At 41.2% G+C, this 14,062-nt stretch overlaps 1 protein-coding gene across 5 annotated transcripts in view; it reads right to left on the bottom strand.

Moving 5' to 3' along the window:
• Window positions 1–17: 17 nt before the first annotated feature.
• The window catches only part of GEMIN5 (gem nuclear organelle associated protein 5), a 42,913-nt gene continuing 28,868 nt past the window's right edge, over window positions 18–14,062 (bottom strand). For all 5 annotated transcript variants that reach the window (XM_082622519.1, XM_082622520.1, XM_082622522.1 and 2 more), the window contains 9 exons: window positions 13,810–13,947; window positions 12,646–12,793; window positions 9,476–9,595; window positions 8,736–8,946; window positions 7,429–7,683; window positions 5,812–5,974; window positions 4,679–5,183; window positions 3,166–3,262; window positions 18–2,386 (listed from right to left, as the gene is read on the bottom strand). In XM_082622519.1, the coding sequence (XP_082478645.1) occupies window positions 2,219–2,386; window positions 3,166–3,262; window positions 4,679–5,183; window positions 5,812–5,974; window positions 7,429–7,683; window positions 8,736–8,946; window positions 9,476–9,595; window positions 12,646–12,793; window positions 13,810–13,947 (1,805 nt within the window). In that variant the 3' untranslated portion in view covers window positions 18–2,218. The remainder of the gene's footprint in view (window positions 2,387–3,165; window positions 3,263–4,678; window positions 5,184–5,811; window positions 5,975–7,428; window positions 7,684–8,735; window positions 8,947–9,475; window positions 9,596–12,645; window positions 12,794–13,809; window positions 13,948–14,062) is intronic.

The raw sequence follows: 14,062 nt of genomic DNA, 5'->3' as shown, positions 1-14,062 counted from the left end.
CAAAGCTCTGAATTGCTGGCTTTAGAAGATGGTTGTTCGCTGTCAGTGACATGGAAGCATCTTGTCTGTTCCCTAACTCTTGCCTCCATTTTCCACAAGTTGGCTTGCATACAAAAATGTCTCTTTGTAGGAAGCCTTTAATGAGCAGCTGTGTAAATGGAATTGTCTCTCTACTTCATTCGCCTCGCTGATTATTGGGCCTTACTAGGAAATCAGTTTCAATTCTACTTCCTGGTGCTACTCCATTATATACGGCAGATTCACTTATTAATTAGTGGACTTCTTTTGGATAAATTGAACATCTGATATCCTAGACTTGGTTCAGGACTTTGTTTCCAATCCTATCTATTGGCCCAAAAATGTAGGGTTGTAAGAAGTCAGGTACAGGAGCAGATCTAGGATTTTGACTGGGATGTTCACATATTGGAAGAGATATATTTATCGTAAGATTTGTGGTAAAGCAGCATAAGTCAGTGGTTCTCAACCAAGGTGCTTTAGCATGCTGGTGACTGTGAGCCCTACACATATATCCTTAACAAATTTGGATTTAAAATAGGTGTTTATTTTTGCCACAGTTGACAACAGGCTTACTGACATGTCAGGAGAAATGTTGAGATGAAGGGTTGAGGAACTGAGTGTTGAGTAGGGGTGTGCTCATTGCATGGGAGAGATAAGAAACAGCTTATTAAAGTGGTGCTGTGCCAGTGGAGGGTCTGCTGACAAGCAAAGCTCTGGCTTGCCCCAGGACACTGGCGCTTCCACTGGTTCTTCCTTTCCCTGGAGCTCAGATGTGCACCTGAGGACTCTGGGGAACAGGCTTCAGCAAGAAGTGGGGATAGGATGGTTAGCAGTGGCTGCTGCCCCAGGAAGAGGAGATTGGCCGGCAAGCAGCTAAGGCCTATGCAGAAGTCTCTGGAGCCGGGGAGAACAGGCAGGGCCCACTGGGGGCCTTACCCCCTTGTGGGGACACTTCCCCCCCCGTTTTCTTTCTTTCCTTTTTTTTTTTTAAGATAAAATATTCAGAGCCCCCAGAAATAAATAAATAAAGTGGTGCTAAAGAAAGGGGCCCAAGTGTAGTAGAACTGTAAAGAACTTTGCCTTGTATATATATGTGTGTGTAGGGCTGTGTTAGTGGTCATCCTCAGAAAGGGATGGTCCTGAAGAGTAACCAAGAGAATACTAACTATGGGTGTAATTCAGCCTCTGCATATACAGTAGTCTCCCCTTATCTGTGGGGGTTATGTTTCAAGACCCACAGTAGAGGCCTGAAACCATGGGTAGTACTAAGCCCTATAATGTATGCTTTGTTTTTCCTATACTAATGGGCAGGTAGTATATACAGCATGGGTATGTTGGACAAAGGGATGAGTCGTGTGCTGGGTAGGACGGAGTGAGACCGCCGTGAGATTTCATCATGCTACTCAGAATGGCCACAGCTTAAAACTTATGAGTTGTCTATTTCTGGAATTTCCCATTTAATATTTTTGGACTGCTATTGACTGGGGGTAACTGAAACTGTGGAAAGTGAAATCGTGGCTGACGGGGGTGCTATTGTGCTGCCAGATGTTCTTGAATTCCTGTGTTCTGCTAACGCAGTAAGGTCAACTACCAATCACAAGCCTTAGTTGTCAGCCAGTGCTGGTATCAATGAGCTCAGTTTAGAGTCCTTTAAGTCTAAGCTATTAATGAGCATTCTTTCAGTTTCCCAACTTATTCAGTTGAAAGTTTCCATTATGTACCTATTAGATACCAGACACTCTTAAATGAGTGCTAGGGGTAAAATAGTAAAGGGAAGACATAATCTCTACCCTCAAACAAGAGTGTACATGTTTATGATCAAGCAAAGCATTTATAAAGGTAGCTTGTGTTTAAGAATGTAGCACTTTGGGTGATTAAAAAAGTTTCTCCTCTTTGGGCGAAACCTGCATAAGGCAAGGCTTTAGAGATTATCAACAATCACTTTGCAGGTGTTAGTTCTGAGTAACTACTGCTGGCTTTTCATGAACTTTCCTCCAGTAGGAAACCACAATTGAGTCCAAAGTCAGATTTCATTGTGTTTAAGTGTAGAGTTGATTGAAACTTGACTCTCATTTGTATTATCTGGCTCACTGCAGAAACATACAGGGATCAAAGTGAATGTCTGGAAAGGTGTAAATGCAGAGGTGAAAGGTGTTGGATGTTTTGAATTTGGCACAGTTTCTTAGAGGTCCTTGAAAGTTCACGTGCAGAGGGTCTGGTAGTGTCGTTTGTAAACTCTAGTGCTGCCGTATTTCTGAAGGAGCTCTTGAGCCTGTTGCTGCATTTCCTGGGTCACGAAGCCAGAATATTGGGACCCGATGTGAAGCAGGACGAGGCAGCACTCCAGCACATCTGGGAAGGGCCAGGTCTGAAAGATGACACGGGGATAAACAAGGAAGCATTTGCAAAAAAAAAGCCACAAACACCTGCACAGAAGGCATGAGTGTCTCAAGTCTTATCTCATGACACTTCTCTGGCACAGTTGAGCCATTTCTCTCCTAAGACTTCATCAGTTACTCTAAGCAGAGATGATACTCAAAACTGAGATGTCCCTCTCAAATGATACAGTCTTTTCCTAGAGCCCTACTCAAATGAATTTAAAACATGATGCTTCTGTTACTACTAGGGCCACATCCAAATATAGCTATCCATTTGTAAGCGATCAAATACATGGTACCAACTGTAATTTTACTTTACCTCGTAATTAGAAAATCTGTTAGATTTCTCTGAAGGCTAAGGTATAAAATTGCTTGTGGTGTCAATAATTCTGCTCTCACAAAACATTTTAGCTCATCAAAGGCAACTGGCTCTTCCATTTTTAAGCGCATACAAATGTGTACAGATTTCAGATGACATTAAAGAATCTGGTGTAGTCAATTGATAATATAAAAAGTAATGTTTTGGGCTTCCCTGGTGGCGCAGTGGTTGAGAGTCCGCCTGCCGATGGAGGGGACACGGGTTCGTGCCCCGGTCCGGGAAGATCCCACATGCCGCGGAGCGGCTGGGCCCGTGAGCCATGGCTGCTCTGAGCCTGCGCGTCCGGAGCCTGTGCTCCGCAACGGGAGAGGCCAGAACAGTGAGAGGCCCGCATGCTGCCAAAAAAAAAAAAGTAATGTTTTATCAAATGAACTGCTATATAAATCTTACCTTAATACTCTCAGGAAACTTAGCTATTCTCTCATTGGCCTCTGTAATCCTTTTGGTTAATTCAGGCAGAGAAACTGGTTCATTTTTTTCTTCTTTACTAGTGATAATAATAATAAAAAAAGTATAAGTTATATGTCTTGCCCCACATAACTTTTAAATCTATTATCCTGTAAATAAAATTACTTTGTCACCTGGGTCTTTATCTCTTATCTTTAAATACAAAGGCTAAGAGAAGGGAATTTAATGTGATGTGATACAAAATTTGCAAAATGCAGTATTGTTCCTCACCACTTTCCAAATCCCCACTTCTTAGACATAGAGCCCCAGTGAAAATTAAGGACCTTTAGGGGATTCAATATGCAGCCAAATGCAAAGGGCCTGTATTTCTCTGGGGAATGGGTTAGACAGAGCCGGCGTTCCTACCCTCAGGGTGTATGGATGCACATTTTTCTGGGAAGAGTGTCTTAAGCTTCTCAAAGGGGCCCTCTGATCCAAAGGTTAAGAGCCGCTGGGTTAGAGAACTTTTTTGTGTTTTTCTTGTTACTAAAACCAAACATAAAGCACTGCCTAGAGTGTGGTAGCTCACTAGAGAAGTAACTCAAAACTCTGACTCAAGATTTCACTCGTCGTATTTTTAGAGCAACAAATGTAAGTTTAATTTTTAAGTTTAGTAATAATAGCTGTAAGTTTATTGACTGTGCTAGTTACTATATTTTAGGCCCTGTGCTGGGGGGGACATAATCAAGGTTAAAGGCACTCGGCGTAACAACTAATCAGTAACTGTTAATCACTGCAAATGTCCATAGCGAAGTGCCCTGTGATAATGCAAAAGGGCTCTAAAGTGATTAATAATCATCTATATCTACCTGGCCCTTATTTTCAATGGAAATGATTAGGATGCTGCAGCAATCTGATTATTTGGGATTCTTTTTACAGTTTAGTGTGTAATTCTGTACACTACCCTTTTTGTGTATTTTTTGGGATAGTACTGAACAATTGAAAAACAATGTTTTTGGGAATTCCCTGGCGGTCCAGTGGTTAGGACTCTCTGCTTTCACTGCCGAGGGTGCGGGTTCAATCCCTGGTTGGGGAACTGAGATCCCATAAGCCGCATGGCACGGCGGAAAAAAAAAAAAACAATGGTTTTCATTAATGATGCAATAATGCAACTCCCTATTTTACATGATTGATTATTTAGGAATCTATTGCACAAAAGTAGGGTTTTATTGTACTGTTGTTGTTAACAATATTTGTGATTCTGTTTAATTCTCAAAACAAGTGAGGATGGAGTTGGTACTCCATTGATGGATGAGGGAACTAAAGCTCAGAGACATTAAGACTCCTGCCTGAGGTCACTGAACAGGGCCAGGATTGGAACCCCACATCTGACTTCAAAGCCTGTGCCTTAATGACTGCATGTGGTGCTTCCAAGTGACCTGATCAGTCTCATCAAGTACTATGTGAGAATCCAGCAGGGTATTTTAGTTCCATGTTGTATTGAATCAGTACTTACCACTGGTTCTGAGGACTAGAGAGGGACTGTTCTGCTTTCTGTTCAGGTTCATTCTTATCAGGGCCATTTGCTGTGGATTTACAAAGTTGACTCTTCTGGTGTTGGCGGATCATTTCTGCCAAGGTCTCTTGGACTTCAGCAATGGTTCTCTGTGCATTTTGGAAACCAGCATGCTCTTCTGAAAAGAGCTCCTTACAAGCGTTCAGCATTTGCTCACCTTCTTCTGTGAGTGTCACGTCTAGTTCTAGAGTTCTGCTTGGCTCTGGCTGGGAAGCTTTGGGGTCAGTTTCTTCAGGGCTGACATTGTCAAGCTGTTGGCTCTGCTCAACAGAGGTTGTCCTTCTGGGAGCAGCCCTTACCCAGATGCTGGATTCGGGGCAAGGCCCGGAGAGAGACCACCAGAATTCATACAGACGTCCATAAATAAAAAAGGCCTCCAAACTTTTGAAAGCTGGTGTGGTGGGGGACTGATGGTCACCCAGTTTGTCTCTTAGGTGGTCACAGCCTAGGAGAGAAGAAGAGGATTTAGGGTTGTTCATTTCTTTATCTGTCAGAAATCTGGCTTCCTGCCCGCATGTTGTTTCCTATCACCCAAGAGGCAGATCAGATCCCAAGAAACAGAAAAGCAGTGATCCATGGGACCACATGCTTTCCACCAGAAGCCAACCAGAGCTAAACATTTCTTGGCCTAAGGCAGTGTCCTCATTGCTACAGGCCATTTAAAGCATGATAGAAAAAGTATTTCATCTGTCCCACTGAAGGCTCTGGGGGTAAGATCCCACTGTGTCTCTGAAAAACCACAGTGTTTTAGGTTAGTGCCTAATTGTGCAGCTCAAGGAATGTCTTCTCCATTCTTAATAACTTGTGAGCACATTGCTATTTTTCTAGAGCTGTGTGTAGGAAAGTACATAGGAGGCAGTGAGGTAGGTAGGTAGGACCAGGTAAAGGAAAACAGCTTAGTCATTCTGGCTACCTCTTAAGGAGGTTGGGTAAGAGAATTCAAACTGTCTACTATATGACACACTGGCCCATGTCTGTCTTTCAATAACCTATGTACTCCTGGTGCCACAACACTGGCGGTGGTTACATCATCCTTTAGTGGGTGTGCTCCAGCAGAGCTGGGGGTCTTTTACCCTCCGGAAGAAAGGCTGAGTGCACTTCCTGCATGATGGTGAAGTTTCCCGAGTTGTAGCTCCGGATCACAGCCCGAAGCAGTCCTTCCACAGCTGCGTCCCAGGAGGCCACCTGCTGGCTTAGCACTGCCAAGGTCAGGTCATGGCAAATGTGAAGCAGGAGCTGGAGAGAGGAGCCAGAATCTCAGTTAAACATCCTCTCACATCAGGCACTGGGAATGACACCCGAAATGTTCCTATTAACTGCACTTGGGAGGTACACACAGTCCACAATTAAGAAAGGTCCTCCTATCTCCACCACCCATTTTTGCTTCCTCACTGGAAACTTTCATATTTAGTTGTACCGCAACATACACTGTCTGGTGTTAAAGTCTGTTCATGCTAAGAAAATGCCTTGACATTTGCTAAATGCAAATTAAAACAAAAAATTAAAATTAAAACAAAACTTAAAAAAGTAAACAAAAATTAAAACAAAAAGTGAGTTTCTTGAACTAAAAGCTGTAATTAAAAAAAATCTGGAGTGTAATTAAGATTTATCAATTTTAAGTGTGCAATTTGATGAGTTTTGACAAATATGTATATGTGTGTGTGTATATATATATATGTATACCTATATATACACACACACACATACATATGGCATAACTACCACCAAAATCAAGACACAGAACATTTTCATTGTAAGATACTCCTTTGTGCCCCTTTGCATTCAACTCCCTTCTCCTCATCCCTTGGCAACCAGTGATCTAGTTTTTGCCAGTATAATTTTGGCTTTTCTATAATTCATATGAATGGAACAGTAGAGTATGTAGTCTTTTGTGACTTGATTCTTTGACTTACCATAATGCTTTCAAGATTCACTGATACTCTTTTTGCATTAGTAATTTGTTCCTTTTTATTGTTGCATAGTGTAGTTTTCCACTATATGGATATACTGCAGTTTGTATATCCATTCACCAGCTGATGGACATTTGTGTTGTTTCGATTTGGCTATTATGAACTAAGATGCTATGAACATTTCTGTACAAGACTGTGTAGACACCTGGGTTCACCTCTTTTAGTGAAATGCCTAAGCAGTGGGGTTGCTGGGTGTCATCGTGCACAGGTATGTTTAAGATTTTATAAACAATGATCACATAAGGAAGCCACAAAATAACACATGTGATCTGATGCAGGGGTTGAAATTTTTGTGAGCTAGGGCAGGGAAATGGCACCGGGGACGGGAACATGAGGGACTTCAACGTGATTCTTTCACCAAAAGCAAAAGAATATACAAAACAAAACCAAAAGACTCCATGAAGCAAAAATGACAAAATGTGAACATCTGTTAATTAATTCTAATTGATGGGTACCTATTATTATATTAGTTTCTGTGCTTTTCTTTGTTTTTAGACTTTTTTCTTTTTCTTTTAGAAGGGAATTCTGATCGAAGACTAACTTTAAAGATAAAGGGCTCTAATTAATCTGAAGGGATCTTTCCAGGTTTCCTAGGCCTGGCTTAATCTTTTCTGAAATACAAACTGGCATTCTGCATGTTTCCTTATTATACTAGACATGGATTAGAGAAGTCTTAGACTACTGAGTGATTAATATCAAAAGCTCATGCAGAAGGGGTACCTGTTTGGAGGGAGTGTTACTTGTAGCAGATGGGTACTTGATATCTTGCAGCTGCTGAAATGCTGCCTGGGACTGCTCTGGGGAGTCGAGGCTGAAGGCGCTTTTCCATACTGCAGTCACCCTTTCCACAAAGGGCCTTTCGCTGCCTGCGGGCCACGCATTGTAAGAAGAGGAGGAGCTTTTGCCCTCTGAAAGCTGCTTTTCCTCCAGGTGCTTGGACAGTAGCTCAAGAAGGCAAAACACCAATCTCTGACCCTGGAACCCGATAACAAAGGAGAGGAGCTGTTATGCAGGGAAGTGCTCCATTATCTAGAGCTCTCCCCAGTCTCTCAGATTCTCCCCCTTGGCATTTGCAGCAGCCAGTGTGCTGCCAGCCCAGTGAGTCTTGTGGGATGGGGAAAAGAGGTGATCTAACAGACAGTTTTTCCAAATGCCTTTTGGGGGATTCCTACCCACAGCTCTTGGAGCTCAAGCAACCATATTTATTACACTTTTTTTTTAGCAACCATATCTATAATATGACACCCCAGCTATAGCCCTACTCACTGAAATTAAAGCCACATGCAGGCCAGCCACTTAAGACTTGTGGCCCAGTTTGAGAAAAGATGGGCTGGACTCATCTAGTTTTTTTCTCTGCCCAAACTTCAGATTAAGGCATACAGAAGTTAAAGCATCATAGGGAGAAGGTGCTAGAGCAGACAAGCTGTGTAGATCTGAGAGCTGGGGGAGTGGTTAGGGGCTGTATCCACGTAGGTTTAACAGAGGGAATCAGCTGGAAGAGAAGAGAGCACAGAGAAAAGGCCTAAAACAACTCCTTCCTTCTGCTGGGTTTTCAGTTGCCATGAGATTCCTTGTATATCCCTATAATATTTTCTCACTTAAGCTTGGGAAGGTCTCTGTTCCATACAGGCAGGATGACAGCTAACAGCCGGAGAGGGCTGCTACAGGTAGAGCAACATGATTTCTGTTAAAGCCAATCCATTGTCTTCAAAGCACACCCTCTTCCTCTTCAGTTTTGTGCTGATGACATCAATGAAGAAACACAGGGGCTGAACTGACTAAAGGCTATTCGACTGCTAAGCGGTGGGAATTACTGTCAATAACCACATTATCTTTTACTCTGAATGTGGCAACTGACAAGCCACAGTACTTAAATGGGATAGTATGGCCAGGGCTTGCTGGACACTTCTAAGGATACTTACCAAATTGGTACAGCTTGTGCAACTGGGTAATTCACTTGGAATTTGACTAGAAAAGGGTTTGGGGCTCATCCCTCTTAAAAGCAGGAGAGGCAGTAACAGACTAACCTTTAGACTTTCGTGGAGCTGCAGGGCTTCCTGGGCTCCCACCCAGTTCCTGGCCAAAAGCAGTTCTTGGGCACATCTGAGAGCCAGGGTAGCAGACAACTCATTCTCTCCTACGATGGAGGCCAACTCTGCAGCCGTTCTAAGTGATGCCACATCCCCCTTTTTGGCCAAAACTTTGGCTGCATCATAAGCTGAAGTGCCTCCTAAATAGCTAAAATACAAAAGAAAACTCAAGCAGAGTGTCATAAACAGATCGCCTACACCTGCTCCCCAGAGGGTTGAATCATTTCTTTCTGTCCACTTTGCCTTGCGTGCCTTTCTGTGGTCCCAGGTGTGTCATTACCTGTGGCTGTCCCTGTGAAGGCTGAGGCCAGTGCAGCAGAAGCCGAAGAGGCAGCATTATACAGGTTAAGGAAATAAAGGAACTTCAGCAGTTGCTGAGTTGAACCCAAGCAAAGGAGTCATTCCCTCCCATTTCCCATATTTAATGATACAAGACATCCCTAAAGAAAGGAGTGATTTCCAAGTCCACGACTTGGATTTCTTGAAGTTATGGTGACTTACATAAATACCAAGTAGGTAGATCCTGATGAATCTTATGAAGCTGGCTTTAATACATATATGCTTTTTAATTTGCTAGTTATTTCACCCCCACCTCTAAACTTCTTTCTTCCATCCTCATCCAGCTCTTTCAGAAGCTCTTCTTTGTTTGAGTGCACTCCTGTTTCCCTCAGACTTACCATTTGGCTGCTAAGGCATAATGGCCGTCTTTTTCTAGGATGGCTCCCCAGCTGAGGTACAGGTCTTTCAGGATCGGGTCCTCTGGGCGCAGCCGGGCCTTGGCAATTGCAATAGCCTCCCTAGAGGCAAGAATAGGTAATTAGCCAATCTGAAAGAGGCCCTAGGAGGGGCTGCGAGGTAGGATAAGCCATTCCCTTTGTGTTGTCTGTCTTGTTCCAACTTCCCATAAAAAAACTGTATCCCTGCATTACACGGCAAGTTAGAACTGCGTGCTGTGATCAATTCTTCACCTATGTCATCAGTTCTTAAAGTGTGGTTTGTGGATTCCCGGAGTTCCAAAGGCTCTTTCAGGGGGTTCATGAGGTCAAGACTATTTTCACAATAATGTCAAGAGGTTATTTGCCTTTTCTCAGTGTGTTGACATTTGTACTGATTATGCGAAAGCAATGGTGGGTAAACTACTGGCATCTGGAGCAAGAATCCAGTTAGTGGCCCTTGTCGTTAAAAAAAAAAAAAAAATTTCCTTGAAAAGGAGAAATGATTAATTTCAGTAAATCTTGCACATCCTGTTAATATTCTGTGTGACAAAATGGGAAGAACATTTTGTATTCTTTGCTGAATTCCAAAGTACAACGGTTCTCTCTATGAAAAACTTGTATGAACGAATTGCAAGCTGAACTAGTTGCTTTTTTTTAAGATGGAATCTCATTACTTCTTGAAAGAATGACAAACTATAGTTATTTAGTGTTGAGTATTTGGCAGATGTTTTCTCAAAAATGAACAAAGTAAGCCTGTCATTTCATGGAAAACAACCAACAGTACTGTTGCCAATGATAAAATTTCAGCTTTCAGGTGAAAATTAGAGTTTTAGGAAACTTGTGCCTGCCACTGTGAGCTTGACGGCTTCCCCAAAGTTAAAGACTTTTCTGATGAAGTAAGGAATGTGATTTTTTTTGATATTTTATAGTGAGATGTGTTAACATTTGGAGGATACGTGTTAACTGACGGAACTACTATTTGCCAAATGACATACAGCTTCTGAGTTGCAGCCAACATAAAGTTGTAGCTGGAATAAAAGTGTTTTAGACTAAGGTGATTTAGACACAGCAATATTTAAGAAGTACATAATTTGAGACCTCTACTTCCAGCCATGATGGAGTAACAACTAGGACCAGACGTATCCTCCTGTTGCAAAATTAAAACATTGGAGAAAATAGGTATGAAGCAACTGTTTTCAGCCATTGGACACCAGTCAGCACAGGACTGTCATCCCGGAGAGAAGGAAACAAATGTTGTGAGCCCAATCATGGCCCTGGCTTTCTGCCTAAAACCATTTTCCCAGAAGGAATCCCAGCAGAGCTTCAGCAGTCAGGGCTGAGGGGAGATGAAGCAACTGGAATTTGTGGGGCAGGATAGTAGGAAGGAAGAAGCTGTCCAGAGAAAGAGCTCCACAACGGTGCTTAGGGATCCTGTTGAGTCTCTGGTTTAAACACAAAGCTGTGCATATGTAGGAAAGTCCTTAAGGCTGTACAAAGAATAATCAGGGAACGATAAGCTGAATAATTCCCAGGGCTCACTCAGGGTGTGGAGACATACGAGTTTTGACCACCCAGACATTTGAGTTCTGATTTGTTGACTTACACAAGGCATTCGGTAAAGACACTAGAAGGCAGGAGGGCAAACTAATTCTAGAGTATGGATTTCTCTGAACTTGCCCTAAGAAAGCTTAAAACAGCCAGGAAAAGATCAAGTTGATCTGCAGGTAACTTTACGGCTTGCCAGAACAGAGTTCGGCATTCTCTAAAGGAAGACAACACACCAAAATAGGATTAAAAGAAAGTCTCACCAAAGCCATCATATGAAATAGCTGAAAATCAGTGGTGGAGAAAGTCCTAAAAACAGTCAGAGAAAAAAGACATAGTTCCTGTGTAACAAAGATAAGAATAAATGCAGTAGTCAAGTCAACAATGCAAGCCAAGAAAAAATGGAATGATATCTATGAAGCACAAAATGACAGAACCTTCCAATCTAGAAGTCTACACCCACTGAAAGATCCTTTAAAATAGAGCCAAAATTAAAGACTTTTATAGACAAACAAAAGTTGATGGAATATGTCACCAGTGGGACCACACTACAAAAAAAATGTTAAAGTTCTTCACGGGAAAGAAGGAATTGACAGCAATTGGAAACTTGGATCTATGTAAGAGAATGGAAAGTGCTGGAAATAAATATATGGGCAAATATAAGAAAATGTTTAAAAACTTAAAGGTAATTGTTTAAAGTAAGAATTCTAATATTGTAATGTGGGGTTATAACATGTATATAGTATGTGAAATATATGACAGCAATAGTGGAAGGGACATGAAGAAAGAAAGAAGTATGATGTATGCAAGAAGTGGTACAATATTATCTGAAGGTAAACTGATAAGTTAAAGATGCTCATCATAAACCCTAAAGTAACCATTAAAAAAAATAAAGGATTATAGCTGACATGCCAGTACTGGAGATAAAAAAAAATATTTAATCAGAAAGAAAGCAGGAAAAGAAGAAATGAAATAGCAAGATGGTAGATTTAAATCAGTTGCACTAATATTTACATTAAAACACTCCAATTAAAAGGCAGAGACTATCAGACTGGATAAAAAACAAGACCCAACTGTATGCTGTCTACAAGAAGTATTTTGTTGCTTTTGTTTTCTGTACTTAAATAAATATGTACTGTAGTGGAAGAATAATAACTTGAACAGAAAGGATTCACACCAGTCTCGGAAGAGTGGTTACTGCTAGAGAAGGGATGAGGACAGAATTGGGGAAAGGCAATTCAACTAAGTCTGGAATGTTATACTTCTCACTTCACAGGTGGGGCTTAAAAAAGTTCCTCTCTTAGTAATTCTTTAAGCTGTTCGTTTGTGTCATGCTCTTTTCTTTATTTGTATTAACAATAAAGAAATTTTAAAAAATATCAATAGCAAATATTGCTGAAAGTGAACATTTGTTAAGTATAGGTGGTGGGTGCACTGATGTTTAAGCTAGTGAACATACATTTGTGTACATTTGAGATGTTTAATTACAATAAAGGTTTTATGGTGGTTATAATGAAACAGAACTGTTACGTAGATTAATTTCACATTACATCCAACTGCTGGTTCAACTGTTGCGTCATACAGACCTGTAGAAATGGTTTGACTTGAGCAGCTCCACAGCTTCATACACTTTGTGGATAGAAAGTAGGTGAGAGGCAGCCTTGACATACTGGTCCTGAAAACACAGTTGTTTGGCAAAAGCTTCCACGGCCCATACCCACACGTGGTAACCAGCTTAAAGCAAGCAAACAAACAAACAAACAAAAAACAGATTTAAGGAAAAAAAGCATGTACATTTGGGTTGAAAATGCTTGTTGTTAGTCACTGCATTAAGCAGAACATTTAGATAGTAATTCAGTTGCTGTTTCATCTGATCATGTTTCATCTACCTCTCCCCATCCCTATTTTTTGAAATGTAAATTGTTTCTCTGATTATGTAATACATAAAAAATAGTACAAAATTCAAATGTACATGAGTATGGAAGTCAGACAGTGCTTACCCTTGTTGGGGTGCATGTAGACTGACTGAAAGGGAGCACGAGAGAAGCTTCTAGGGTGCTGGTAATGTTATGTTTCTTGATATGGGTGCTAGTTACAAGGGTGTATTCAGTTAGTGAAATTCAAGTACACTCATGACCTGTGTACTTCCATCTCTCTCTCTGGCATACTTCAATAAAAAGCTAAAAAATGAGGCATGGCATAAAAAATTTCCTTGTTATTCTGGCATCCTACTACCCAAACTTGTCCAAATTCCTCTCCCTGGAGACAACCGTTATTATTAGTTTCTTTTGAAACTTTTGGCAATAATCTATGAATATATAACCACACATGTATAAGTATCAGTGACAGAGTAGTAAATATTCTGTTGTGCATCTATACCTTGATTCTTTTCACTTACTAAATTTTGGAGCTCCGTTCTGTATCAGAATGTACAGAGCTGCCTCATTTTTTGGGTATCTATAGGAGTTTCTACTGTATAGATATACAAGATTTAACCAGTCTTATACTGATGGACATAGAGGTTCTTGCGGTCTTTTGCTATGACAAATACCACTGCAATCATAGTCCATATATATCTGCCATTTTGCATGTGTAGGTGCAGTTAAATTCCTGCAGTTAGAACTGCTGGGTCAAAGGGATGTGGATTTTAAATTTAATTATTAGACATGGCCAAATTGTCCTTCAAGACAGTGTCTATCTTTAGTGGATGTATCCTAGAGATGCTAGGGCTTTTGTTGAAAAGAACATACCGACTGGTGCCATAGCCACAAGATTGTCTGTCAGCTCCCCTCTTTCTGCTGCAGTCTGCAGAACACCTTTTAGATCTCCTTTCCAAAGCATGAGCTGGTGAAATAATTCAGGGTGGCCATTTTCCAAGTGACCTTTTCCTGTTTGGAGGAGAAATATTTGGAAGATGTTTCAGAAACATCTGTCTGTACTGTCTTCTAGAAAAAGAAAGGCAGGATGAACGAAAGGAATAAATTCCTATAATATGTAGTCACT

Source organism: Mesoplodon mirus (genome assembly GCF_964341445.2).
Source record: "Mesoplodon mirus genome assembly, chromosome: 5".
Taxonomy (NCBI): Eukaryota; Metazoa; Chordata; class Mammalia; order Artiodactyla; family Ziphiidae; genus Mesoplodon; species Mesoplodon mirus.
The sequence above is the reverse complement of the archived record's forward strand: the minus strand, read 5'-3'. Positions and strand labels throughout refer to the sequence as shown.